This window comes from Cyclopterus lumpus, chromosome 3, assembly GCF_009769545.1.
Source record: "Cyclopterus lumpus isolate fCycLum1 chromosome 3, fCycLum1.pri, whole genome shotgun sequence".
Lineage (NCBI taxonomy): Eukaryota > Metazoa > Chordata > Actinopteri > Perciformes > Cyclopteridae > Cyclopterus > Cyclopterus lumpus.
The window spans coordinates 17,415,823-17,442,666 of NC_046968.1; the positions used below are offsets into that span (position 1 = coordinate 17,415,823).

General features: G+C 38.2%; 1 protein-coding gene across 1 annotated transcript in view; it reads right to left on the reverse strand.

The window, feature by feature from the left end:
• The window catches only part of LOC117751630 (CUB and sushi domain-containing protein 1-like), a 258,734-nt gene that overhangs the window by 87,574 nt on the left and 144,316 nt on the right, over positions 1-26,844 (reverse strand). Inside the window, 14 exon segments of the mRNA XM_034563565.1 lie at positions 165-356; positions 2,362-2,518; positions 8,451-8,620; positions 10,020-10,110; positions 10,112-10,209; positions 10,789-11,004; positions 11,245-11,361; positions 15,950-16,138; positions 16,308-16,495; positions 17,344-17,482; positions 18,821-18,893; positions 19,162-19,283; positions 22,158-22,298; positions 26,651-26,836. Coding sequence (XP_034419456.1) covers positions 165-356; positions 2,362-2,518; positions 8,451-8,620; positions 10,020-10,110; positions 10,112-10,209; positions 10,789-11,004; positions 11,245-11,361; positions 15,950-16,138; positions 16,308-16,495; positions 17,344-17,482; positions 18,821-18,893; positions 19,162-19,283; positions 22,158-22,298; positions 26,651-26,836 — 2,079 coding nt within the window.

Sequence of the window (26,844 nt, forward strand, 5' to 3'; positions counted from 1 at the left end):
TTTAAATAAGCATGCTCTTGCTGGAGCTTAGAAACAGACATGAATAGCTTCAACTGCTGCTTTTAGTCATGTTAAATGTGTCATTGAATTGAAGGTTAATAATTCAGATATCGTAGTTCTGAATTATTGATGCATGCACAACCTACATGTCTTGTCATACTAACCAATACAAGAAGGAAGAGGTTTGTCCCAGACACGTCTGTCCCCGCTAAGACAGGTCAGGGTACTGGTGCCATAGAGACTGTATCCAGGGTTGCAGGAGTACAGGACAAAGGTGCTGGCATAATGGCCGTCATCTTGGATCTTATAGCCGTAACTAGGGACCCCTGGTTCCTCGCAGCGTACTAGGTCAAAACCTAAAGAGAAACACACATAGAAAGACACACACAGATATGCGCATGCATACAGATTAGGTCTTTTTGTCCATGCAATAAGAAAACATTGCATAAATGAGCAGGGTGATTCAGAGCAGTTTTGGACAATAGGACATCAGGTCATACTATTCTTCTCTTGAATATCACTACTTCTCGTACAAATCTCAACATTTCTGAATGTGACAGCTGCAGTGAAAGCTACGGGACATTTCAACTGATCCATATGCTTGTTTCTATTATATTTTAAAAACTGCGTGGGCTTCTCCCCTCTCTGAAATATATAATCATGTGTAGTGAGCATATTATATTCCTGGACTGAAAAGTGGTTCTATATGAAACATCAAATGATAATTTCAAAACACATACATGATACATAATAGTTGTTTTACATGCTTGGCTCTGTTTGTTGTATATAATTCCACACAAGACATGAAACCCAATGAATATAATCACATATATACAGTAGATTGTGTCATTTAGAGAACCACACTGCATACTGTAGACTGAATCTACCGTGGACTATAATCACAGTGTTTGTCCTTCCAGCTCTTCAACTCACACTGAAACATTTTATGTAATCTAAAAAAAATTAAGTGAAGTTTAAATATTATTTCAAGATACATAGTCAGTAAAGACTGTTAAATGTCTTCTTGGCAGCTCTTTAGAACTCTCTATCCCTTCCTGCAGCCATTTCAGTAAAACAGTTGCATAATCACCGTCACCCTTATTTGTTAATGTCTTGAACAGATGTTTGAACTTATATTACTCTCGTAAAATAGCTCTAAGCTGTGTAGTGTAGAGGCAGTTTTACTCAAGTCCTTGACCCTATTTAAGAAACTATCGCTGCTTCTCTTGATCAGATGCTTTCTCCTTCCTACTGTATAAACCTTGTATCAATCTCTCTTATCTTTCCATCGGCTCATCCATTGTAACAGAACTTTGCGGAAGGTGTCACATTTTCCAGTTTAATGACTTAAAGACTAACGGCTGTCTAATGGTTTAACTGACATACAGAGCATCCATATACCATCTCCCTTCATCCGCTTGTCCCTCCGTCCAGTCACTCTTCTACTCCAGATGTGTCACTTTCTAACCTTCTTTTAATGACTTGCAGATAAATGCTCCCTTATAGCCTGTTTGACTGACACAGCAGCTGGCCCTGCCTTCTAACAGACTCTCTTTAAAGCCATAAAAATATATGCATTCAGCCATGGGTGGGTGCATATGTATGTGTTTCATGCATTTATATACTCAATAATTTGTTTCCGGATGCTTGGTAAACTACTGTTGCACTATGGACTGCACCGTCAAGATAAATTTCTTGGAAAACTTATTGTTGATCTTTTTTCGGCTGTGAGAAGGGAAATGAATAGCTTGGTAATTTGCTGACGAAGAAAGATAAGTCTCTAGAGTTTAGTAGTACATATCTCTTATTTTGTTCTCATATGTAGCACTTAAGAATCACTTGACTGAGGCATAGGACAGATGGAGGATATATTCATGAGTGCAATCTAACACAATCACGACCATTCTAGTTTTCAATTAAAAACATCTCCTGACAAGGACCTTCACGATGAGCTACTTAAATTTAGGAAATTACTGTTTGTGTACGTTTGTGTGTATGTGGAAAACTATGTGTGTGTCTATGTGTGAGAGAGAGAGAGAGGGTTGCTTTCTTTCTTTAGCCACACTTAGCATGGCTGTAACATTAGTTATAGAAAAGATCTTTATTGCGTTGTTTCTAATTAGTTGATCTTAAATTACAGTTGTAATCTCAACGATTTTCGTTTAAATAAATATCTGTAAGGAGGTAAAGCAATGGTGTTTTTTTGCACCGGGTTTTGGTTACTTTGCATTTTTCACTACACACACAATTCTTAAAACTTGAAGCTCATGCATCGACAAAAAGACTTAACTCCAAGCACAATTCTATTGATTTCATTGAAATCTTGACTTTTACCACTTTAAACCTTCTTGAACAACTCACTTGTGTATGTCAGGCGAAAGCCCTGATTGGTTCCAGAGGCGTTGCTGTTGAACTCAAGCCACAGCCGATTGGACGTACTGTTGATGACAGGACCCATCATGCCCTCATGTGTGAAGTTGCCAAGGAGACGAGATGAAGTGTTTTCTCCATCATATACCTGCCAATCAAATCACAGGACCAAAGAACGAATGAAAGCATGCATCAAAAGTGTTTGTAGAGGTTGATGTGGGTGCAGATAGACCAATGTAATTAATGAGAATGTGAAAGAACTCAGATAAACAGTGCATTGCTGACCTGGTGTGGAAAAAAGAACACCACAAAATGTGGTTAGTCCTGAAACCAAAATTGCAGGGCACTGCTGTATGCATGTGCCTCTCCTCTGCAACACACAGTGATTCTTCCAAATGCCAAACAACACAGGCGAGGCAAAAAACAACCTTACTTTGCCTCAGGAAAGAGATACTTTGCTTAGCTTTGCATCAGCGTGGACCTTGTGAAGCACCACAAAGATGGAGCCAAAAGTATCACATGTAAGTTTCTGAGGTCACAAGTTAGTTGTTAAGGGGCTCTATTGCATAGAACTGATGAAGCCTCCCATATTTATGTTAAACAATCGAGATTTTCATACATTTCAGAGTCAAAATAAAGTTTTGGGGGTTTCAAGGTGGTTAAGAAAATTGGTTACATTACTTTAAATGTTATGTTCTACTAAAGTGCATATAATTTAACAGAGAAAACAATTGACCAGTAATAAAATGGGTTTACTGGAAATCATCTGTAAAAGTACAAATTCCCAGTATGCATGTTCTCAACCGTTTATTCAGCACTGGGGTTAAAACAGCAAGGCAATGCCTTGTGTGTGTGTGTGACTTGGTTTAAAATGCTGTTGCATTAAATAGCTTCCAGTGGAAGTGAAGACAAGATTGATGTACAACATGAACAGCATTGGACTGCATTCATATTGAAGGATTTAGCTTTTCCTTGTTGACAAGCTTGATCTTCTCTCCATTGTAAAGGATTATGACATTTATGAGAAAGTTAATATTTTAGCCTTCTTACTAGATTCAATCTTTCTTTTAGGTCACCTATAATAATCTTTCTAATCATCGTTTGCAACCTGTAACTGTGCGCTCACAGACGCAGCACAGACAATAGACCGGACAACTGGAAATCATTTATTTCAAAGGAGCACTGTGAGACAAGATACTGAGGGTACAGTAATGGCTTTGCAACACAAGATAGTGTTACAGTGTCCAATTGAACCGTCGATGTGCACAAATCACTACGGCAGCACTTTCACTTAACAAATATGTACTCACTACAGTTTTAGACTTGAGTGTTCTCCAAAATAACACAGTTAACTGATTTATTGTATTTATTTGAAACCAAAATAAGCCAACATACTGTACAGCAGTGTCTGTGATACCGAGACACTTTTTTCTGCTCGTGGTCAAACATCTTTGAATGCTGCTGTGATGTGGACAGTAGAGATGCAGTAGTTAAAGAAGGGCAATTTATTTTTACTGCAGTGTGAAGGAAGAATTAGGATTGCCTCATAATACTATCTCACAGCTGAGATATAAATGTGAACTCTCCATGCATATATTTGGCAGCCTGGGACATCTACACAGATTGGTGGTGACAGGGCTGCAGGTGGCAGGAATGCCAAAGAAAAAAAAGGTGAAAGCGATGTGCTGTTCCATCTCAATGAGTGTATCTCGACTGCCAGTCAAAAGAGACACCTTTTTGTGAAACCAACGTAGGAGCTACAGTATGTTCATACATCTGACGGAGATAGAGAGACATGGGAAAGGATAATGTGAATCTACGCCCCTCCCTCTCCTCCTCAGCCACTGAAACACTCATTCACGCCTTCATCACCTCTCGACTGGACTACTGCAACATCATACAGCACGGCACCATCCACCAAAATCATCAACAAAATCAGCTGCTCGTCTCCTCTCCCACTCCCGCACCAGAGATCACATCACCCCAGTCCTTCAAAAGCTCCACTGGCTCCCCATTCAGCAAATCCAGTTCAAGATTCTCGTCATCACATACAAAGCCCTTGACTACCTCGCCCCTCCATACCTTTCTGACCTCCTGCACCGACACCAACCTCCTTAGCCCCCCACTCTGTCCAAGCATCGAACCAGGGGCGGCGTGGCCTTCTCCGTTACGACTCCCTCCTTCTGGAACTCTCTCCCCCGACACCTCAGACCTTTTCTGTCAAAACTGCACTTTAAACAAATGTATTTAAATCTGCTTTTAACCTGTGATGCTAGTTACGTATGTTTGTTTTGTTTCTTATCGTTATGTAATCTCTCTTGTTTATATTGTCATTGCTTTTATTGTTTCGGTTTTTATCATTTAAAGTGACTTTGAGTACCTTTTAAAGTGCTATACAAATAACATTTATTATTATTAATATTAAAAGTTTAAAGAAAATATGAGTGGTATCTGAAGCATTACACCCCCTAAACGTATGCCTGGTCCTACTTCTGCCACACACAAATTATATCTGTCATCCCAAAATGTTGCATCTCTCTCTCTCTCTCTCAAATTATGTTTCTCTCTATCTTCTCTCCTCCTCTCTCTGTTTCAGTAAAACTCAGTATGGTTAATGAAAAGCCCTGCAGCTCATAAATCAACATGTCACCATCTGCCACCCATCCTCTCTCTGTCTGTCTGACTCTCCCACTTTCTCGCCAACCACCTTTATTTTCATTGTGCAATTCCAGCACAACTCGTACTTTGTTTCTGTCTCACCCTCTCTTTTGTCTTCAGGGCTGGAATACATCCGAGTATTAGAGGAAATGTTTATGGGGTTTGAGCTTTGCTAGCCCTTTCTTTAACAAGTGCCAGGGCAATACTTAGCCAGTAGCAACATGAACTGTAATGAGCTAGTTTATACTGTAGAGGATATTTTAGCCTGAAGCTTGCTGGAACTGTCAAACAAATGTTTGTGTTCAGCTGCAGTAACATGGATTAGCTCCAATGCTGTTAGCCTGGGGAGTGGCATGCTAATTGCTAGCCTGTGTGGCACTTTGGGGCTTTCCTTCCAGGTCAATTTAGTTTTCACTATGCTTTCTGCAAGTGATGTACTATACTTCTATTCTATACATATATAATTTGCAAATTACACATTTTTAACATACTCATTTTTGACTGAACCCTATTTATTTTCTTTATGACGGATGTTCGAGTCCAAACTGCTTAATTTTGTTATTTGTTTTCTAAATAATTGATCAGACCAAAGGTCAATAGTCATGCTTGCAGCCTCATTTAGCTGGTATGCCCATTACACAAGAAGGAAAAAAGACTTGGGTTTTAAACTTAGCTATTTTTACTACCAATGCCTACATACTATGCATTTAAACGTGTGTTGTAGCCTATAACCATCAGAGTGTAGTATATACTGTACTGTATGTATCACCATACATTACTGTATGGCAACATTTAGGTTGTACAGGGAGGGGAATGACTGCAAAGAAGCACATACTTTATCATCTAATTAAAAAAGTTATTTGTTATCAGTAATTTGAAGCCAAACTGAAGCCAATAATCTAATAATGTTGTGTGCCCTATGTTGAACGTTGTGTGTCATTCTTGCAATCTGTCTGGGGGCCTCCCATGCCTTTTTGATTGCTATGTTAGCATTCAGTGCATTCTCATTAACCTGTGTGATCTCTAGTCATTCTCTGAATTATATTCCTCCGTTTCTGTTATTTTCTCAAAAGGAATCAATTTATTATAGTCAATATGATGTCAAATGCCTTGTGAATAACACAAACATATTTTGAAAGGAGCTCTGCTCCCCAGTCTTGGTGTCCCTTTGTTGAATTATAGAGACAATGACATACTTAAGTGGGAGGGGGTCTGCAGTGTAAAACAAAGCATATTGGAAAGTAATGTAAAAAAACCTCAGGCTTTTCTTCATGCCCTTTTGAGACTTAAAAGGCTTTGATGGAATATACTGCATAAACAATATTTAAGCCTGTTCTTTTCTGTTAACCATCTTGATGAAACTAACCTTTCCTTTAAAGGGATTTGTCTTTAACACTGTATCTATCCCATGGGGAACATTCCCCCCTTTACAATGCTGTTATACCTCTCTGAAAGTCAGGGAGAACCCTGCTAATACAATCTACCCACAGACAGGCTCCGCCAATGCTCGAGGCCTTATACTGATAATACACTCTGTCCACATACTGGCTTAACCATGGCCTCAGGCCTAATACCGCTAGGAGACATTGTGAGCTGAAAAAGTTTTCGACGATGTCTGTAGGACAGCATCAAGACCGTAAAACAGATCACAGAGCTGCTCAAGAGGTAACATGTGCCCGAGAGAGGATTTAGGAGGAATTATGAGCCTTGGGAACATTTGTAATTCTCATTGTATTTAAAACGTACAAAAGTATACATATCCGATGACATACACACGTATGCTCATCAAATGAATTGCGTATATACAGTTTATATTGTGACAACTCTGGGAGACAAAGAAGAACGATAAGAACACATTGCAGATCAAACTTGTAGCAAGCTTACCTTCCAGTGTGTCCAACACATTACACCAGTTACAACTGGCATTACATACTCAGTAAATATGGTGTATTTTGTAACAACATTGATAGTTGAGGCATATGTTTTGAATACAAATCATTATTTGCTGAATTAATGGAACACTCATGCATTCAGGTAGTTTTACACATTGTGTTAATAACACTGTTTTGTTCCACTATTCAGGAAAGTGAAAATGATTTAAGAGGAGGTCTGCAGTACAAGTCCGTTTCATTATCTTGATTTTATAAAGTCAATATGAGTGTGTAAATAAAATAATAAAGAACAAAAATACATGTCTATTTGATAGCTATTTTATTTACTTAGTCTTCCCAAATACTGTATCACACTCAATAAATGTGTATACAAAACAAGTTTAACCTTTAAATACAACACTAATACACTGCAGTGGGTTTGTTAGAGGCTTAACAGAGGCTGAATGGATCCCTTTGTGCCTCTGTTTCCCATGTATCCATTCAGCCGTGGATGGCCACTGCAGCAGGAGCACCATCAGCACTAATAAAGAACATGGGTAATAAACCCCTGCAGGGATGTTATGGCTTCTTTACAACATTGTTTAATACATCAAACTGCTAGGGCACACCTTGCCCATACCTTGTACAAAAGCGTGTACAAGGTATGGGCAAAGAGGATTGCATTGAGAGAGTTTAGGATCTGCAATGCAACAACAACATTGACCTACAATGTAAATTCTTATTCAAGGCAGTTATTCTGTGTCAAACCCAGAAGAGGCAGCAATCAAAGCATGGAAACCTCCCTGAAGTTCAGGTTGCTGAACCTCTTGCTTTTAGGAAGCCACTCCATTGCTATATCTGAAAGCATGTCACCAGAGAGGTATATGGCTTTGAACATGAAAGTAACATATCTTAAATATCTCTGAATAAAGTAATCCCAAAAATGTCAATAAAACGTAAAAAATACTGCCATATATTTATACCTGCTTCAAAAATAACAAATAGCAATGTGGGCTAGTCCTTACATTTAGAGGCCCACCTGCTTTTACTCCTCCCCTAAATCAATCCTTCATTTTGATTTAAAGACTTCGGTAACCTGTCATTTGAAGCCAAGATGGAGAATTACAGAAAGACGGTTGCACACATGTAATCCACTGCTTGATGAAGCACTGATGGAAATGTGTTGTACATGGCAATTTGAATAGCCGTTCGTTGATCATATATCTTATCTTATCTTTATGTGTGTGGTCACAACAACAAACACTTCACAATGCTTTTTCTAGCACATCATGTTACTGTGCTCATGATCATGCCACCATCCACAACTCAGTTATTGTTTTCTTTTCAGCACATTTAGTAATAAACCAAACACATAATAATCTGTTCAAGCATATATGTGCTTTGCATATAGACAGCTTTTGATTATGACTGTAATCCTGTGTATGCGTTGCAAGCGTCTCTGAATCTGTACTGTCTGTAAATTACGGATTTATGGATTTTTTTACCACCTGATTGGGAAAAGCTTTGTTGTGTGTGTGTGTGTGTGCATACCTTGAGATAGTCTCCATCTAGCAATGAGAAGCTCTCAGCTTTCAGCCTGATTCCTTTGCCCTTTTCGGTGGTGATGCGGTAGATACACTCATGGTTGTTATCATAGTTGGAGGGGAAGTTAGGAGAGAGCAGGACACCTTCTGGTCCGAGTGAGGACGCTCCACACTCCGCTACAGCAAGAGAGTAAAGGAGGCGGGGAGCGTGTGGATTAAGATCATAGCATTGCTACTTAATTATTTTTCAGAATATCTATTATTGTACAAAAAGAGATTTGAGAAAAGTACATATACGGGATAATCACAACTGTATGCATGATAACAAAATGATGATAATGACAATAACTCATACAGTATAACATTGGTCATAAGACAATTAAGACAAGGACGAGAAACAGCTAAACACAAAGGCAAAGCAATTAAACATGAACTGCAAAAGATTAAAAAGAGGGCAAAATGAAAATATTTGAATACAAGCAGGGTTGGATAAGTTTGCTATCCAATAAGAAAAAGTGTTTAAAAGAAATTATGCAGAATTATCTTGCAGGTTTAGTTTCTATCAAAGTATAGGAATTCAAATAAGTAGTACTCTGTGCAAATAGTTTTGTCATCTGTAAATGAGGAGGACCACCACTACTCGGAAGGGAGGAAGAGCACACGGACGTAATGAGTCAGACAAGAGAGAACAGTGTGGAACTAAGAGAAAGAAAGATTCATTTGTTTATCAAATCTGAACAAATTAAAAAGAATATTGAAAGATGTTCTGCAGATTAGGATATGAGCTATGAAGCATATATTCAAGTATGCTACTAGCAATTCTTCAGAAAATATTTGTAAGTGAGGATAGCACTAGAGAGTAAGTGAGAAAACATGGGGTAGTGAAAGGGGGAGAAAAGAGGGATAACGAGAGAGCTGGAAGAGGTGGAAAATAAGAGTACCGGTAGATGAACCAAAGTATGAACCAAAACAGACATGGGTTTTGAAAATATGCAGCGTAAACTTAGAAAAGGGGAGTAACAAAAGACACATTAAAAACACTCTTCATATACCAGCTAACACTCTAATTATCTACCCAAGGACTGTCTAAATACAGAGGGAGACAAGGAGCTGTTAGAAAGAGAGACATAGTGCTAAAGAGAGGAACATTTGGAAATAAAGAGAGGGAGAGATAAACCAAGTGAACGTTGCCAGCTGCTATTCTAGCATCAGTCTGGTCTTTTTTGGGGCTTGAAAATATCCAGCAGCCAACAATCAGACTCTCATAAATTACCAGCAGCATCCAAGGAAACACTGATACTCATCAAATACCAGCAAATCACAACCTGCTAACAGCCAAATACTGACAAATAAAGCCAACTGTCATCCAGTCAAATAATTGTAAATTACCTTTGTGTACTGGTGAATTACAACCAATAAAATGACAATAAAATAATGTTGTTTAAGGAAAGGTCCATGAATATACAGTGTGATGCCCACAACCTGGACACCTACATGTCTGTAACTATAGCCTGAATGTTGTGGATGCACTGTCAATGAGTTTTCACTGAGGCAGCAGTTAGTGAGTTTGTCTTACCTATACATCTTGGGAGTATGTTGCTCCAGACTTGTCTACCTCCTCCCAGACAAGTTATCTTGCTCTCCCCCTCAAGTCGGTAGCCAGTGAAAGCAAGTAAAGTCCAACGAGTCGCCAACTCGAAATCTAAAACCCATCCTCCTGCTGTACGCCGGTACGCCGGGATCCTCACATGGCTCCAAGTCATATTCTATACATCAAGGAGACATTATAATATTGTTGAGGATTCCTTATAAAAGAGGCGCAAAATGTAAAGAAACTGCGTTAATATTGTTAAATAAGCCTAGACTAACAAATACAAGGTAAATAAAAATAAAAATAAATTGTGGTGCGAGACCTGAGACCAAGTTGATTGCGTGGTAGCTAAGTCATATTGCTATGGGCTCATCGTTGCCCATTGTGGCAGTTGGGTAAGAATTTTTTTTTTTTTTAAATGTGGTTCTGACCAACCGTAAAATACCAGTGGGTTATTCCCATTACAGCTTAGCTTAGCAAAGCACAGCTCTGGGACAATGATTCGAACATTAATCAGTCTAAAAATGAACAATGAGGTTTAACATATTAGGTATCTGTTACAGTTTGGCAAATAACCTCAGCATTCATGTAGTTACTGCTCTGCCTAAGTAAGTAAGAATAATGTGCCATATTAGCACATCAGAGTCTAGATGTCTGGCTAAAAATGCCAGTGAGGTCTATTCTGTAAACAGTAAGACATATTTAAGGTTGATTTTCTGTCTGGTACATCTATTAACAAAAATCGGTTTCTTACCAGAAAAAGTCATATTAAATCCTTCATAACTCATGGAAAAATCCGATATGAAACGTAGCTGGGCGCTGAAGTTTCCATAGAGCCCTGCTTTGACACTAGGGGGCAGCACTGAGCCAGTGAGTCGAGCTACTGGAACCAGGAAGTTGCTGTCCTCAGTGATGGAAAGGTAGTCATGGTTCTCCTCCAGATGGAAAGTGTGGAAAACCAGATGGACTCCTAGAAATCCAAGGATGAATGGGCAGATGGTTGCATCAATGGATGGACAGATACACAGTTAATCACAGAAACATAAATGGCAGCAAATGAACACAGAGACCAAATCAGAAACACATATTGAGTGTAAATGCAAAGCAATCTTCAAAATATGCAAATATTTTACCTTTTGAAGAAAAATATCTATTTATCCAAAGCAAATTAATAGATGTTTGCATTATGACTGTGTATGTTTGTTCTTACCTTTGCCATGAGACACCTCTATAGTCCAGGTGCAGTTAAGAGAATTGGGGTAAAAGTCAGGAAAGCCAGGAGACAGAATCATCCCTTTTTTACCATAGATATAACCCCCACAAAGGGCTAAAGAGAGGAAAGTGACAGATAGAGAAGGGTGAAAAAGAAGAGAAGAAAATTAATTGAATTAATATATTTTTGATTAAAATAAAGACATATCTTAAGTGCAGTTAAGAGGTTATCACAAAATGAGAGATTCATTTGCTTTTAATTTGTCTCTTAATATGGCCTGAGCCAGCGGCTCATAGCCACTATGCTAACAGTACAAACTACAGTGAACGTGTTGACAGAGCTAACAGTGTTAACCTGAGGGGAAACTGGGCCCTATTACTCGTACGTGGTTCAACTAAGTCGATCAAATGTCCTATTAGCCAGCTAAAATTAACAAGATGATTGACATCAGGCTATCCCGGTTTCTTAAAGGCTGATCCGCACTCAAACCATCTCGTTAATTTGAGCCAGACGTCAGTTCACAGGATAGTTGCGCGTGCCCGTCCAAATTCAAAAGGGGGAAGCGTCGATCACATAAACCATGATTTACTAACAGCACAAAGGCAAATAAACTCAAAGGAAGAGCCTCTTTTTTAATTTTTAATTTTTTTCAGGAGATGATCATGAACGTATATGAGGAATTCCAGACCATAATCATGGCAAAATCTAATCAATTAATTTACTTCACTCGCGCTGGAGAGGGGGCGTGGCTTATCTCCATGGAAACATTTATAACTTCTGCCATCCACCATGGACGAAATAACCACTGTTTTATACTTGTATAATATATTTATACATAACATCACCCGTAGGCTCACAGCTCGGTGACTTTCACCGACTACGTCTCGGTAACTGGATGAAAATCTTCTTGATTCGCATCCATTTGTCTGTGCATTGACTTTTTTCTCGCAACGCAGCATAAGTGTTGGGAAAATGTATCGTCTAATTTTAAGTGCCTCATTCTTTAAATGTGCCTGCTGGCAGTCGGCTTAATGGCATGCATCATCCTATGAGATCTAAAATAACTATCTCAACTCTTTCAGAACAAGTAGATAATATAGATGTGTATATTCATGTACAGTATGTGGAGATGACCATATAGAACTTTTATTGCATTTACTCGGACATGGCCAGGGAACGTAATGAACACACCCATGAGTTTCTTAAGTGCTAAATAAACTTTACAAACAGCATGGCATACAGCGGCTTTCCCGATGTTCTGCATCGCCAACACTGTACCACAATGTACCACAATGTACCACAATGTACCACAATGTACAACAATGTACAACAAGGCTCTGCATACAGTCTGTGAGACAGTCAATGCCCGGCTGCGGCGTGTGGTGTTCAATGTACGGCTCGAGAAGGTCTTTAATAAATGATTCCTTGTGGGCAGAATGGATAGCACTCGTATAGGAAGTCATCATCACGTGTCCAAAATAACCAATCATCAAATAATCAAATGTGTGACAAAGGAACATAATGTTATTGTCTGTGTCCACAAAATACAGGATATACCATAAAAAAAAGAAACAGAGCAGATAGAACGACAACGCAAATGTTGAATCTTTGTTTGTCTCTCAATTTGCCTCCATCCCATTCAATTCCATTCCGCTCAATTCAGTTACATTTAATTCATTTTAAGTGCTTCAAGATGCTTGACTGGCATGAACATAAAAACAGAGTGTTTTTTCCGGCCTATGAAACAAACACATCCCAGACTTATATAAACTGAATCTGAGACAATACAATTATTTTGTTCACTCCTGTGAAGTCGACAATACAATTATTTTGTTCACTCCTGTGAAGTCCCTCCTGTCTGATTCCTTATTACTCTTTTATCTCCAAAAATAAACAGTTTGAGGATTAATTTGCTGATTTGAGGAAATTCTCTTTTTTCACTTTACTTTATGAAGACAGATGTTAAAGCGTCTCTTAGTTCTTCATACTGCAGCTATTCCAGTGTGTTTGAAGAGAACTGCTGCGTCTTCGCCCTATCTCTCTGTCTATCAATGCGTTTCCTTCCATCTCTATTATATCATGTTTCAACAGAGTTGAGTTGAGTAGCTGTGATGAGAGACGCTCTCCCACTCTGACTAGCAGTCTTGTGTGTGTTGCGATAACCAGTTTCTTCTCACTCCCATCAGGATTCAGCTAAAACTAGGACACTGTCTGACTAAATGACTAAATGAGGGATGCACGTGTGCGCCTCTTTGTGCGCATGCTGTATCTATTGCCTGTGAGAGAGCACACATCACAGTATGCAAATGATCTGTGTGTGAGAAGATAGAGCGTGTGTGTGTGTGTGTGTGAAAGTGTGGGCTGCATAAAAGAAAAAGAAAAGACAAAGAAAGAAAGAAAGACTATTCATGACTTGAACAACGATTTGAGAGACAAATCAAATCAAAGTGCGGCTGGCTTTCAATGGTAAGAGTAGAAGCAATATACTAAATGCTGGCAGAAAAGCAGATGCAAAAAACATATTTGGTTGTTTTTCAGGCAGGAGAGTGGTAAATACAGAACAATATTATATAGTACCAGACTTCAGCGACACACTCCTTTCTCTTTCTTGCCTCCGTGTTTTTCTCTAGCTTAATTTATCTCCCTCTTAAAGGAGACCACGGCATTTTTTACTAAAAGGGATACTGTGACTTTGGTCACTTCTCACAAGTTGTTGTCCTGGCAGCAACTGCAAGCTTTAAAATATCACTGCGCCCTTTCAATATTCCCCCTGACACATAAAAGAGCAGCCAGTGTTGTGTATTATCTGTTTGGCGATTTAGCTGACCTGCAGGAATAAGACGAGCGGTTTGGGTCCAATAGATACCATGGCATTACTGAAAGGGAACGATCTTTGCACGCCTGCAGGAGGACTACATGTCATTTTGTTTTTCTTTGAGAAAATATATTGTCAAAATAATGAATTTCGTTGGCTGCGTAATGTAGTATGGTAGAAAGAAAAAAAACTGTCTTTTCCTGTTAAAATGTTAACTGTGCATCTGAGACTGCACTGTAAATAAGATTATTGTCGTTAATGTGTGTGTATGAGTTGCTTTGAGTATTGTTGTGGGAGTTTTTAAAGAAGACTTCCTTTCTCCTTTAAATTGATGTCCAAGTTCTTTGCAGTGGACTTTGCAAGTTTTCTCCATGTTTGTGTATGTTCTCTCTGGCTTCCTCCCACCGCCAAGCAACATGCAAATCAGGTCAACTGAACATGTACAATTGTCAGTAGGTAGTAAAGTAACAATACGGGTAAAGACAATGATTCACTGATTAATCAAAAGCAGTCATGGTAAAACCCATTTGACACATCATTCTGGTCCTGTGATCTTCTCTGAAAGCAAACTATGATATATTATATAAGTCTTATATAAGTCGATATTTTAGAAAGGTGCCATTCTGAAATGGTGTGTCCTGTCATGTAACAGTTGTCTGTTTAGATGGCATGCTTGGCTAAAAATCGAAAATGTCACTGTGGCCGTTTAAAAATGCTTATGTTATATGGCTGAGACTGTGAGATAGATTGCCTCGGTATGAACTCACTCCCAAGTTGAGACATCCTGACTTTGGCTTTCAAATTGGATTCTTTTCAATCAGCAGAATGAATCAGACGCTGTGTATTCATCTCCCATGATAGCATGAGCTGTTGGCAAATGCTGAATGAGAAGGCCTGCGATGGTCAGTGAGCATCTGTTTCAGTAAAGCTTGTTGACCCGCATAGTTTCACCGAGGCTGGATGTCCAACTTGGACCATTTTGTTTGTGTGTTCTTTGGAGTGGGGATAGATTGTACAATTAATACTATGGCTGCCAGTTACACCTAATGAAATGGGGAAAAAAGCAGAAAACTGGGTAAGAAGTTACTTATAGAATCACCTGCACCTTCCTCTGCTCTCTTCACTGCCTCTGACTCTGGCTCAATTGTTAAACCGCTTCGCTCTGCCTACTCCACTTGGGTTTTTATGTCAATGAAGAGGGGACCGTCATGTTCAGGGCCATCCCAAACCAGTTAGTGGAAAAATTAGTAGGACTATAAAACCCTCAAACAGCAAGCGTGCTTGCTTATTGCCAAATGTAAGCCTGCCTGAGTACCAAATGGAGTAACTTCTAACTGCATCTGCCTCTTTGGGACAGGTGACTTACAGTCCAAGATGACAGCAATCTGACATTTTAATATCTTGGTCACCATCAGCAACTCAGCTAAAAGACAGAAAACAATTTACTTTAAATATTTTTCTTTGTCTACATTAGTTTCCGTTGGATGCTGAAGACGTGCATTACGTTAACCTACGTTCCTGTAGGTATCAGTGAAAATGGTTGTCTGTCTACATGTGGTAAACCTGAATGAGACTGGAGACCTGTTTAGTGACTCAGCTAGCAGAGCCTCCACCACCCTGCGACTCTGCATGGATATGCAGCTACAATACAGACAATGGAGGGATTGATGATCTGAATAAAATACCTAAATAACTGTAGTTATAGTCCCACAATTCTGTCTCGTATTGGGCAGTGCTGGAACACACGTATTTCATCAATGACTGCGTTACTCACTTTATCACATAATTCTTGCTCTTTCATTATTTTTGTAAAAGGATACAAAAGGTTTCCGCTCACTATAGGTCTTTATCAAGAGGGCTAAAATGAAAAAAACGAAAGATTCTCACCATCACAACTGGGAAGAGCGTGACTCCACTGATGATTATGGTTGCAAACAATTGGCTCCTGATCACTCAGTGTGTATCCTAGATCACATGTGAATGAGACACGGGAGCCAATAAAAAAGCTGCCGCCTTGGCGACGACCGTTGACTGGGATACCAGGATCAAGACAAGAGTCTAACTCCATTTTCACACCTGAAAATCACATCACACAAGCAAAAATACCACAAGTCAAGAGGGTGAATGTGTGTATGGGTAATTACACCTTGTTAAGCTGGTTTAAACAAAACATTGTTGCTGCGTATGAGTACCTGCAAGTAATTAGTCTACCAAACATTTCTATCAGTCAGTCAATCAGCCTTACTTTCATATCTGATGCTGAAGCCTGCTGCAGAGCGGCTGTTGTCCGTCGTGAACAACAGGAACAGGACGTTGGATGTGGAAATCAGGAAATGAGGTGCTTGGGAGCCGTGATATTCACCGACGAGGGGAGAAGAGGCTAAGGGGCCATCCCTGATTTCCAGTGTGTCATAGTTGACCTCAGTCTGGAACCTAGACGGACACACAAGCAAATAAACAAAACATGCACAATAACCTGACATACACAAAGATAACATTTATAAAGGCATACATAATGCGCAGTGTACACCAAATACCAGCGAATGTAACGCAGAGCTAAAATTTGTTTAAAGTCAGAAGCAAATAATAAAAATGACTCACATTCGACCAGCTAATTAAACTGAGCACTTAAACAACCACATAACTTACCTTTTAAAAATAACTCCCTGAACAAGACTTTTGTCTCTGCCTGCAATTACCAGCTGTTGTATCTGAAGGGCACTCAGAACTGGTTGGTTCAGTCGTGCTGGTTATCATTTTAAACATAAATTACAGTAGTAATTGATTTAGAAGACAAATATCACATTAATGCAATTAACTTAAAGTGGGGACTACTGATTATCACATACTTTATCTAACCAGCCAACTGAACAATGAACTAGCCTCAGCACAAGACATTTTCATACAAAGCAAATTCTGAATGACCTTTACGCCAATTCCCCAAATAACTAATTTCAGCTTTAGCAATTTCAGGCTACACAGCATCTGCTTATAGCTTGTTTTTAGAGAAAGATTTGCAAAAGGCCAACGTCAATTATTTACTACAGCAGTAACTCGACAACTGCATTTATATCTGACTAACTTATGATGTTTCTGAAAGACTTACCATCTCATTGACTGATTAACTTAATAATGTACTGGCTGTCAGACAGAAGTGTAAAAAACAGACATAGTTTAAGATAACCATGTTATCCAACTCACAACAATCTGACAAGTATTCTAAGTAACTGATGAGCAAACTTAAACAAACCCCTCTATGCCTACATAACCAAATCACTAACCTGTCAAAGTTTATTTTCACAGCATGGTCTGGCTGTGCTTCAATCACCCACTGGCAGTTCAGGGAGTCTTTATAAAAGGAGGGCCAACCAGGAGACAGCAGAACGCCAGTCGGAGCTGTGAGGTGGCCTCCACATGGAGCTACAGGGAAATAAACAAACAGCCACGGAGGGAGAGAAATTAATCACTTTTTCTTGCTCATTATTGCATGAGCACAAAGCTCGTATCACATCGAGTTAGCATATTCATAATTTTCCCAATTTAGGTTAGCTCTCTAATCCTTTCTAAATTTATAGTTCATACATCAACATTTACCTTCAGAAAATATGTTGTGGCAATCTTGTGCTACAGGAAACACATTTGAGATGCTCATGTTGGAAAAAGGGCTAAAGTAATTATAGCATAATAATTTATAGAGCAAATTAAGTATATATTTATGTATCAAATGATGCCAGAAATGTACTCCTCATTTCCCTGCAATTCAAATAACTGTGCATAGCTGGCAGATCTTGACACAAATGTATAGGAGTCCCAAAATCTAAATCTCGACACATTAAAATGCAAGAGTTAGCTTTAGTCATTTTATCAATGAAATACTTAATAACTTTGTTAATGTGTTTACATTTTGGGCTGGTCTGTTTAGCACACATATTAAGCTAGCAAGTATAGTAACATCCTATAAAACAACTTTAGACTTGGAGTTCATGATCCTTTTATTATCCAGTCATCTTTCTCCAATATGTAATTTGGCTTGTCTTTCACATTCTGTTCTCAAGTTGCATATACTTTCATCCTTCTGCTTACTAACATAACAGATTTTATTGTACCTGCTTTGTGCACACTGAAGCTATGGTAATCATGGAACAGATGCACAAGAGAAAGTCATTCTAGAAATATAACATAATTATCCTTCTCTGTCCAATGGGAGGGATAATATTTTCCCATACTCAATATTGAATAAGGCGACAGCCCTATTCAATTGGAGTGTCTCCTCGATCATATTTATTAACAACAGCCAACATTTGATAATGTCATTTAGACAATACAATCAAGATAGAGGAGATACAAAAAAAAGACACACCAATTCTCACAGGCCAGTGGATAACATTACCCTTTAAAAAGTGTTCCAATAATTGCATTCCCTGTCCTTTTATTATTACTTCCAAATAGTCGCACATCTGCACACTATAAACACATCTCTGTATAGTGGAGTCTGCATCTCCCTGAATTAGTTTCAGTCAAACTTGTGCCAATCTCATTTAAGATTATTGTTGTGTAGTGAAAAGATGCGTGCAAACAAGCTGAATATGTGTGGGGAGGCGGGAGGGTAAAGCAATTAGAGGAGGAAATGTAGTGAAAGTCCTAAGTTGTATAAGCACACTTAAGCTGCTTTGTCACCCTATATTCTGGCAAGTCCAACATTTTCAATAGTTTGGCCATTTTCCATTTGCATAGTAAATAGTTTGTCTTTGTGTGTACCTTCACAGCGAGGTACAGCCGACGACCAAACAACATTTCCATCCTGGATGATGCAAGTGACCTGATCAGACCCCTGGAAAAAGGATATGATACTCAGGTATGGTACTTTGTAAAAAGTCAATATACAAGCTGAAAAAATAACAAAACTAAGAAATAAACATAAATACAAGTAAATCCAATCAAAAGTATACAGAGTAAACAGTAAATAGCATGTTACTATGGCTGCTATTACACCCAATATACATGCTAATAATGTTAATACTTCTAATACACATGTGCTTTTATTTTATGTGAACACCTTATTATACACCAGAGTGTAGAGACAGATATTGGATGTTTACCTGTGTCCTAATGAATCCCTGATCGCAGCGAAAAGCCACAGAGCTGCCGAGCTGGAATTGGTCACCATACCTTTGACCATTGACAGGAACTCCTGGGTCATGACATTCATTCTGCCCAAATGCTACAGAGAAATAACAATGAGAGAAAAGTTAAAAAGCAGCACTAACTAAATAAACCGTTAATAAACTAAATAAACTGAAACAAAGCCAAACTTCTTTGCAACTGAATGAGAACTAATGTGACAGACAACATATAGAGAAAAAACACATTGTGCCTACAGACCATAGCATGGCTAATTGCATGGTTATACAAGGTATTTCAATTTATTTGAATACTGAATAAAAAGTGTGAAAATCGCTGTCAGTAAATGTGATATCTCTACTGATATGGCGATGGAATTATCTTCACGTGGATTCAAGCAGGTCATGTATCATCCCTATTCCAGATATTAACCTGATCCTATCCAGAGCACACGCCCAGTGATTGGACGTGTCTCAGGTTGATGAGCTACTGATGGAGAGGAAATGAGAGCAGACAGAGAAAAATAAAGATAGAGGGAAAAAATGAGAACAAGAGAGGAAAGGGCACACATGCAATGAATCTGCACATTATTACATATACCGGCAGATGGATACAAAAACATGTGCATGTGCATGCACACACATACTGCATGCAAAGGCCAAAAGCAAACAGAAAATAGCCATGCATACTTTCACACACCAGAGGGTAGTGACAGTAAAAAGTAGTGGAAAGGTTTGGGGGGATAAAAAGATGAGAGATGCATGCATATGAAAAAAGAGACAATAGACATGACAAAATGACAATAGACAAAATATTCAAATGATATGTGTTAGATCAGAGCAGGGAGAAGAGAGATTGTACTTGCGAGTGTTTCAAATAAAGGAAATGTTAGACAAGATTGTGTGTGAATGGACAAGCAACACAACCGAGAAGAAGCCAGAGTGAAAGATGGAGATCAATATGATGGTTTCGAAAATAAGGCGGAAAAAATGCAGTACTAGACAAGGGCATTCAGTTTAGTACAGATCTCCGCCAGGTATTGTATGATTGAATTGACACAACTCAACAGATACACTCTCATTCTAAAGTCATTCTATTTGTCTAAAGTATGTCTTAGGTCTCTAAAATGTCCATAACATGAGGTTGATACACTAACTGTGTCCCTTGCCACAGAGCAGTGTCTCAGTGCCGCAATGCAGTCAGCTGTGTGTGTAGTTTCTTTAGCATAACACACAGTCCAAAACAATAAAAGTGAGCAAACTGTTTTACCCAAAGAAATATAGTCTATGCTTTTCCTCCATTGTGTCTCTGGCTGGAGAGCAGCGGTTGGGGGACATGGATGTACTCATCAGTGTCATCACTAGTGGCCCCTACCGCCTGGGGGCCAGCCATTTAATAATACTATTAAATGAATGGCAATATAAGGCCCGATCAGACAAAACTAATTTTACCAGATCGGGTCAGCTTTTTGTAATCGTTTTCAATAAGAGTGAACCATTTATGTCAAAAATGAAGTGTCAAAGGGCTGTCTTCAAGCATAGCAAGGTGTATCTTTGTACTGGCAACGTGTGATTATTCAAGGGGATGCAGTGAGACTTTTTCCTAGTGTACAATGAGTTATTGTATCTCGGTTCTAAATGAGTCATATAGAGTACGTGCTCAGAGCTGGTCAAAAATGCTGCGGCTCGGCTGTGGTTAATGCAGTCCATCTCAAACAATGCAATATCATAGAGCAGAATCCTAACTGTTCATAGTAGATAGTAAATTATGGGAACCATACATGATTTTAAATTAAAAAAATAGAGATTATGGTTGTGTAAACAGTACAACAGTGATAATCACTATTTGAATACACCCTTATTATTGATGTCCTTAAATATAGCTGTCATTACAATAAAGTCAATCTTTAGACGTGACACATATTTACCCTGGAGGAGCAATTTAACCTAACTTTTAAGTCATAAATTATTAACATTTATTATGGTGTGTCAAAGTTTATATTTGCATTATACAACATTATTTATACAAACAGATATTGATATATGCTCAGAGCAATCCCAATTGATATTCATATATGCATTAAAATGCAAAATTTGTGAAACTGCACACATGCCTGATTGTTCATAAATCGCTGTTAATGTACAACTTCTAATTACATTCTCAAAATGTTTCATCAACAAAAATGATATGACTTTTTTTATCAACAGTGTTTTTTTGTCTTTCTTTGACAACTGTTGACAATAAAGATACATATATATATATATATATATATATATATATATATATATATATATATATATATATATATATAAAAGGCAGTAGAGCAAGGATTTCTGTACATGAAAAAGGACTATAATGGCATTTTCTTTGCTTCTAGTGGTGCATTTAATTTGTGTTAGGATTTAAAGGGGACATTTGTTGCATTAGGATTAGAGGTAGGACTTTGTATTCTGTGGTGCTGAAGAGACAATACTTGTCCGTGTATTTTCACTTGTCAAATGTAACCTCTCAAAGGAAAGTCAGAGACAAGGTCATTTGGGAGACAGTGTGGGAAATGCTGCAAAATCTCATTGAAATCAAAAAGAATGAATCAGAATCAGTCATGCAGAACTAGTTCCGCTGAGAGTGAGACAGGTTTAACTAAGTAAAGCATGAGTAAGACATACAAATAGCAGTCAGTCAAAAAGAATGGCAACAACACAGAAAGACAGAGATGGCAAGTGCTTTAAGAAAAGGTCAGAACATCTTCCCTTATTCAAATAGTGTATATTGCAGCTGCTTTGGATAATAGAGAACTATTTGTTTGTATGTCTTTGTTTATGATCACACAGTCACAAACTGGTGCATCTATCAATAAGCCTTGTTTCTTCCATTCTGAGGAGCTGACCTCTAAGGAAGGTTGTATATGTTTTACATGTCAGTAAATCTAATCAACAGACAGACACAAACAGGAAGGTAGGTAGGTAGCACATACTGGTGTAGCTGATATTGAAGCCTTTTCCAGTATTAGAGTGATCAGATTGAAACTCCAGTCTCATGATGTGTCCATTCGAGGCGATCTGTGATGGAACATCTTTTCCCGAGAACGTCCCAAATGTTGTTGGCTCAGACAGGCCTAAAATAGAACAGAGTTTAAACAATCTTTTACTGACACATTTTAATGCTGCTTATCGAATTCTGTCTGAATAACATTAGGCCAAGGACATACTTGGAAAGTGAAGGACTCTTGTAAAAGGGAATAATAAAACACCCAGAGAGACATCAAGAGATAAAATGTTATTAGGTTTGGGAACAAAATTACTGAAATATGACTCAATAGGTCTTACGATTCTTGTTCAAATTAGCACATCTAAATATGTTGTTTTGGTGTTATTTAGCATAAATATGTTACCAATGTACATACTTTAATAAATACTCTACCGGTAGCACAATGGATAGCACTGTTGGTCAATCAATTACATCCAACTGAATACCCTTGCAGTAAAAATGCAAAAGGACTCTCTAGAGCCAGTGTTTGGCTTTTCCGTTCTGGGCTACTGCAGAAACATGGTGGTGCAACATGGCAGACTCTGTGAAGAGGACCTGCTGCCTATGTAGAAATAAATGACTCATTCTAAGCTGTGGGGCGACTATGGGTCAGTGGTTAGCATGTCCGTCTTTCAATCAAGGGGTTGGCAGTTCAATCCCCGCCCTAGTTGATGTGTCCTTGAGCAAGACACTTAACCCTGCATTGCTCCCCGTAGCTGTGTCTACGGTATATAATGTAAAGTGTCTTTGAGTATCTAGAAAAGCACTATATAAATTAAATGGATTATTATTATTAAGCTAATGAAAAACAATGATTCTTAGATACTAAAAACTGTTTATTTTAAGGCCATTGAAGGATAACTAGCGTTTTTACAGGTTTAGGTCTTTTTCTGAGACTATTGAGATGAAACGCATCATCACTGTGCTAAAACAAGGCCATTTGACATAGTCCCTGGCATTTTTTGCAACTATCTCTGTTAAAGTTCACTGTATAATAAGATTTTTTTTAAATCAAGTGCAAGTCGACAGTATCCAAAAGTGGGATGCACAAACTTCTATAGTAACAAACTTTGTTTTATGAAAATATACAGAGAAAACAAAAATTGCAACAATTCATGAATGTCATTGTAGCTGCACATCAAAACAGGATTCCTTTCATCTTATCCAACCAACCCAACAACAATAACTATTCACTCAGTGACCTGCAAATACAGACCCTTGTTCAGTACCATATTGGACCACCTTTAGTCCTCACAGCTCCTACATGTCTCGGCGGTGACTTAGCAAGGTACCTGTCGAGTTATAGTGTCACAACTGGCAGAGGTTGGTGAGTAGATGCTTTATTCTATAGAAGCTGCATTTGAGTGAATCCCAAAGAAACTGATATCAGGGGATTGTGTTGTCCAGACCATTAACATTATTTCACCTGAAGGTGTCTTGAGCCATGCATTCCTAGACAATTCTGTTACCATGGCAGGGAGCATTATCTTGTTCAAAGTACCAATCAAACCCCTGAGGGATATATGATTGCAATGAATGGCTGAACCTGGCTGCTATGTTAAGATATGCTCTGGCATTAAGGCATCGCTCTATAGCCATTAAAGGACCCACTGTATACCAATTGAATGGCCCTGAACCCATTACCCGTCCCCCACTGGCCTGGGCAGCTGTAACCATGCATCACCTCATTTCTGTCCGAGACATTTGTGTCACAGCATAGTATCATTTACTGCAACTACACACTTTTTTGGCAGAATACATTGCTCTTGAGGGTGCTCCCAAATTATCCAAACAGCAGCGACAGATTCAGTAGGGAGCATAATATAACCCTAAAGGGCTATACAGAACAGAACCCAGCAGGCCCTTATCAGTGAGATATGGAATAAACATAATGCACAAGGAACGAAATGCCATCCCCAGCAATGGTGATAAGACATATGAATAGGAGGAAGCTGAGGTGGTTGATAGAGAAATCAATCGCTGCAGCGAGTAACAGCAGTTTATAGCAGGTAGAAATAAACAGATTAGCCACCAGCAGCAGCGCCATAATGATCACAAGTATGTGAGAGACATTGTGAGATTCTAAAGACCACTTTATTGCATTGTTTGAATGTGATGTAGTTAAGAATGTGATCAGCGATTATAAATGTCAACTTGTGCTGAGGAGCTATTGGCTTGCACAACTTCAGTACGCTGCCAGAACTAACACAATGCTTGTTGTTGCTGATGGCCCACCAGCGATTGCGTGTATATATTTGCTGTTGCAATAATACAGTAAGACCTACTTCTTCATCGAGTGCATTCATTGTATGATATTCTATTGATTTATACTTTCATTTTGAATTATATATTTTAATGGCAGGTACAATATCAGATGCACGAGAATCATTTAAATGTTAAAAGTGTACGATACTGGATATTGATAATAGCTGAGGAGAAGGGTATTCAAACTTTCAGATTATTCCTGATCCCTCCAATCCTTTAAATGTAACAGAGAGCAATCAGCATGATTAATTGTAGAGTGATTTAGAACACATCATTAGGAACATACTATATATTTAAAAAGAAATATTTAAAAATCCTCAGAAGAATCCAACAACGATTGACGGGGAGATACAAGAACACCTTAGTGATAAAGCTGAAATTGGGATTCTTCAATAACAATCCCACAGAAACATTTCTTTTTATTTCCTCCTTGACTTCCTAAGACTCAATTAAGATACATGGCGACTGAGTTTCAAAGTGCCATTCACTTTGCTCTTCAACAACCCAAAAGCTCTTTCACATATTCATTATTGCATTCATAGGCAAGAGACAGGGAGTAGAAGAGAAGCAATGCAACAATAGCTGAAAGAGTGACAAGGTCCTACGCTTACTTATCTAAGAGGGGAGATTCACAGAAATGCCTTAATTAAAAGTCTATCACCATGTGCTCTTTTATTAGATTACAACAATGGCTTTCTGATTATGTTAACCATTTATATACTGTTTAAAAGCATGCCCTTAAGTTTTATCAGATTTTGTAGGCATGATTTTATTGTACTGTTTCCCAGCTCAGGTGATTTATGGGTTATTACTGTGGTTACTCTGTTCACTTTGCTTGCCATTTGTTTGTATTTCATTGTTCTATTATACAGGGATAAACATATTACATTTCAAGGTCACATAAACTCCTTGGTGAATGGAAATACAGGTGAATTAGGATGCTGATTTATTTTCCTTTTGAACTAAAGCAGCTCTTTCTTATGTATGCAGGTTTAAAGGCATAACATCAAACTAGATATGATACAAATGTGACATGAGGAGAGAATTTCCGACAATGCAAATAAATCATCAATGTATATTATCAATGACGGATAAGCAATACTTGAGAAGTGATATGCTTCTTCAAATGGCTATCACTACCTCTTAAAATAACTTATTTTTGTTGTATTAATTAATGATTGCTAATTACAGCACCATTGCAATGCTGAGTGATGTTACTTGTAAATTAATTTGTATTATATGTCTGTTAAGTAATGTGGTGCAGCAGAAGTTTCAATTGTATGCACATTTGTATAGTAGTTAACCTTCTGTACTTCAATTAGTAATCATTTAATGAGTGGCATATTAATGGATACTAATTATTTACAAGTCAACACCTGTTAATGGTATGACAAAACCAATTGAACTGATTTGACTTATTTTTTATTTCACCAAACCTTTATGTGTAATATTTCTCACAGCAGTAAAAAGTCTTTGTGGTTTTCATCGTACTTTCCTAATCTAATCCAAAAGTGTATATACAGAGGTCTTTTTGGCAGTAAATAGAAGTTTTCAAAATCGTAATTACTTTCAAGAGGGCAGGTCAGTTATAAAATGAGTTTTCATTTTTTGTTTTCATTTCTGAAAAGAAGACGTACAGTGTTGTTTTCATGTGACACTAGTGACCGATCACCAAGCGGAACAAACTAGAAGACTTTGAAGCAACAACTTTAATTTCAGTTTTGCCCAGTGGAACAGCACTAATTGCCCTGCAATTTTCAAAAACCCTGCTCCAAGAAATATCCCTGCAGAGGGACAGGTTTACGGCCAGCCGATTGAGCACAAATTTTCATCTTTAATGACAAGGCAGTCAACAAAGGCTTGAGTTGATCCAGTTTAAATCAATAACTTTGACTACAATGAGTTATCAAATTGCCCTGTTTTCTGTGCGTATTGGAAAGTGGACAATAAAATAAATATTCCAACTTTCAATGCCATTTCTAGCCATTCCTAAACCAAACCCGATCAGAAGTTGTCTTTACCTACTGGTTATAGACTTAAGTTGAGAAGAGTGCACATCCAGATTATTTGATCATTTTAACGATTTAAGAAAAATGACATGTATGCAAATCCATATTTCAGAAAATTTAAAATATGCATTTCCTGAGGTGTACTAAGATATTAAAATACAATTACCTTCATCTTTGATCACCAACCAGTCGAACTGTGGCTCCAGTTCAAAGTCAGAGAACAAGAGATGAATGCGGCTTCCCGGTTCCGAGATAATCAACCACACACAGTTCAGGTTGTTCCCATACTCCTCTGGGTAGTTTGGGGACAATATAGTCCCTGATGGAGCCGTGAAGTTGAAGAAACATGAAACTACAAAC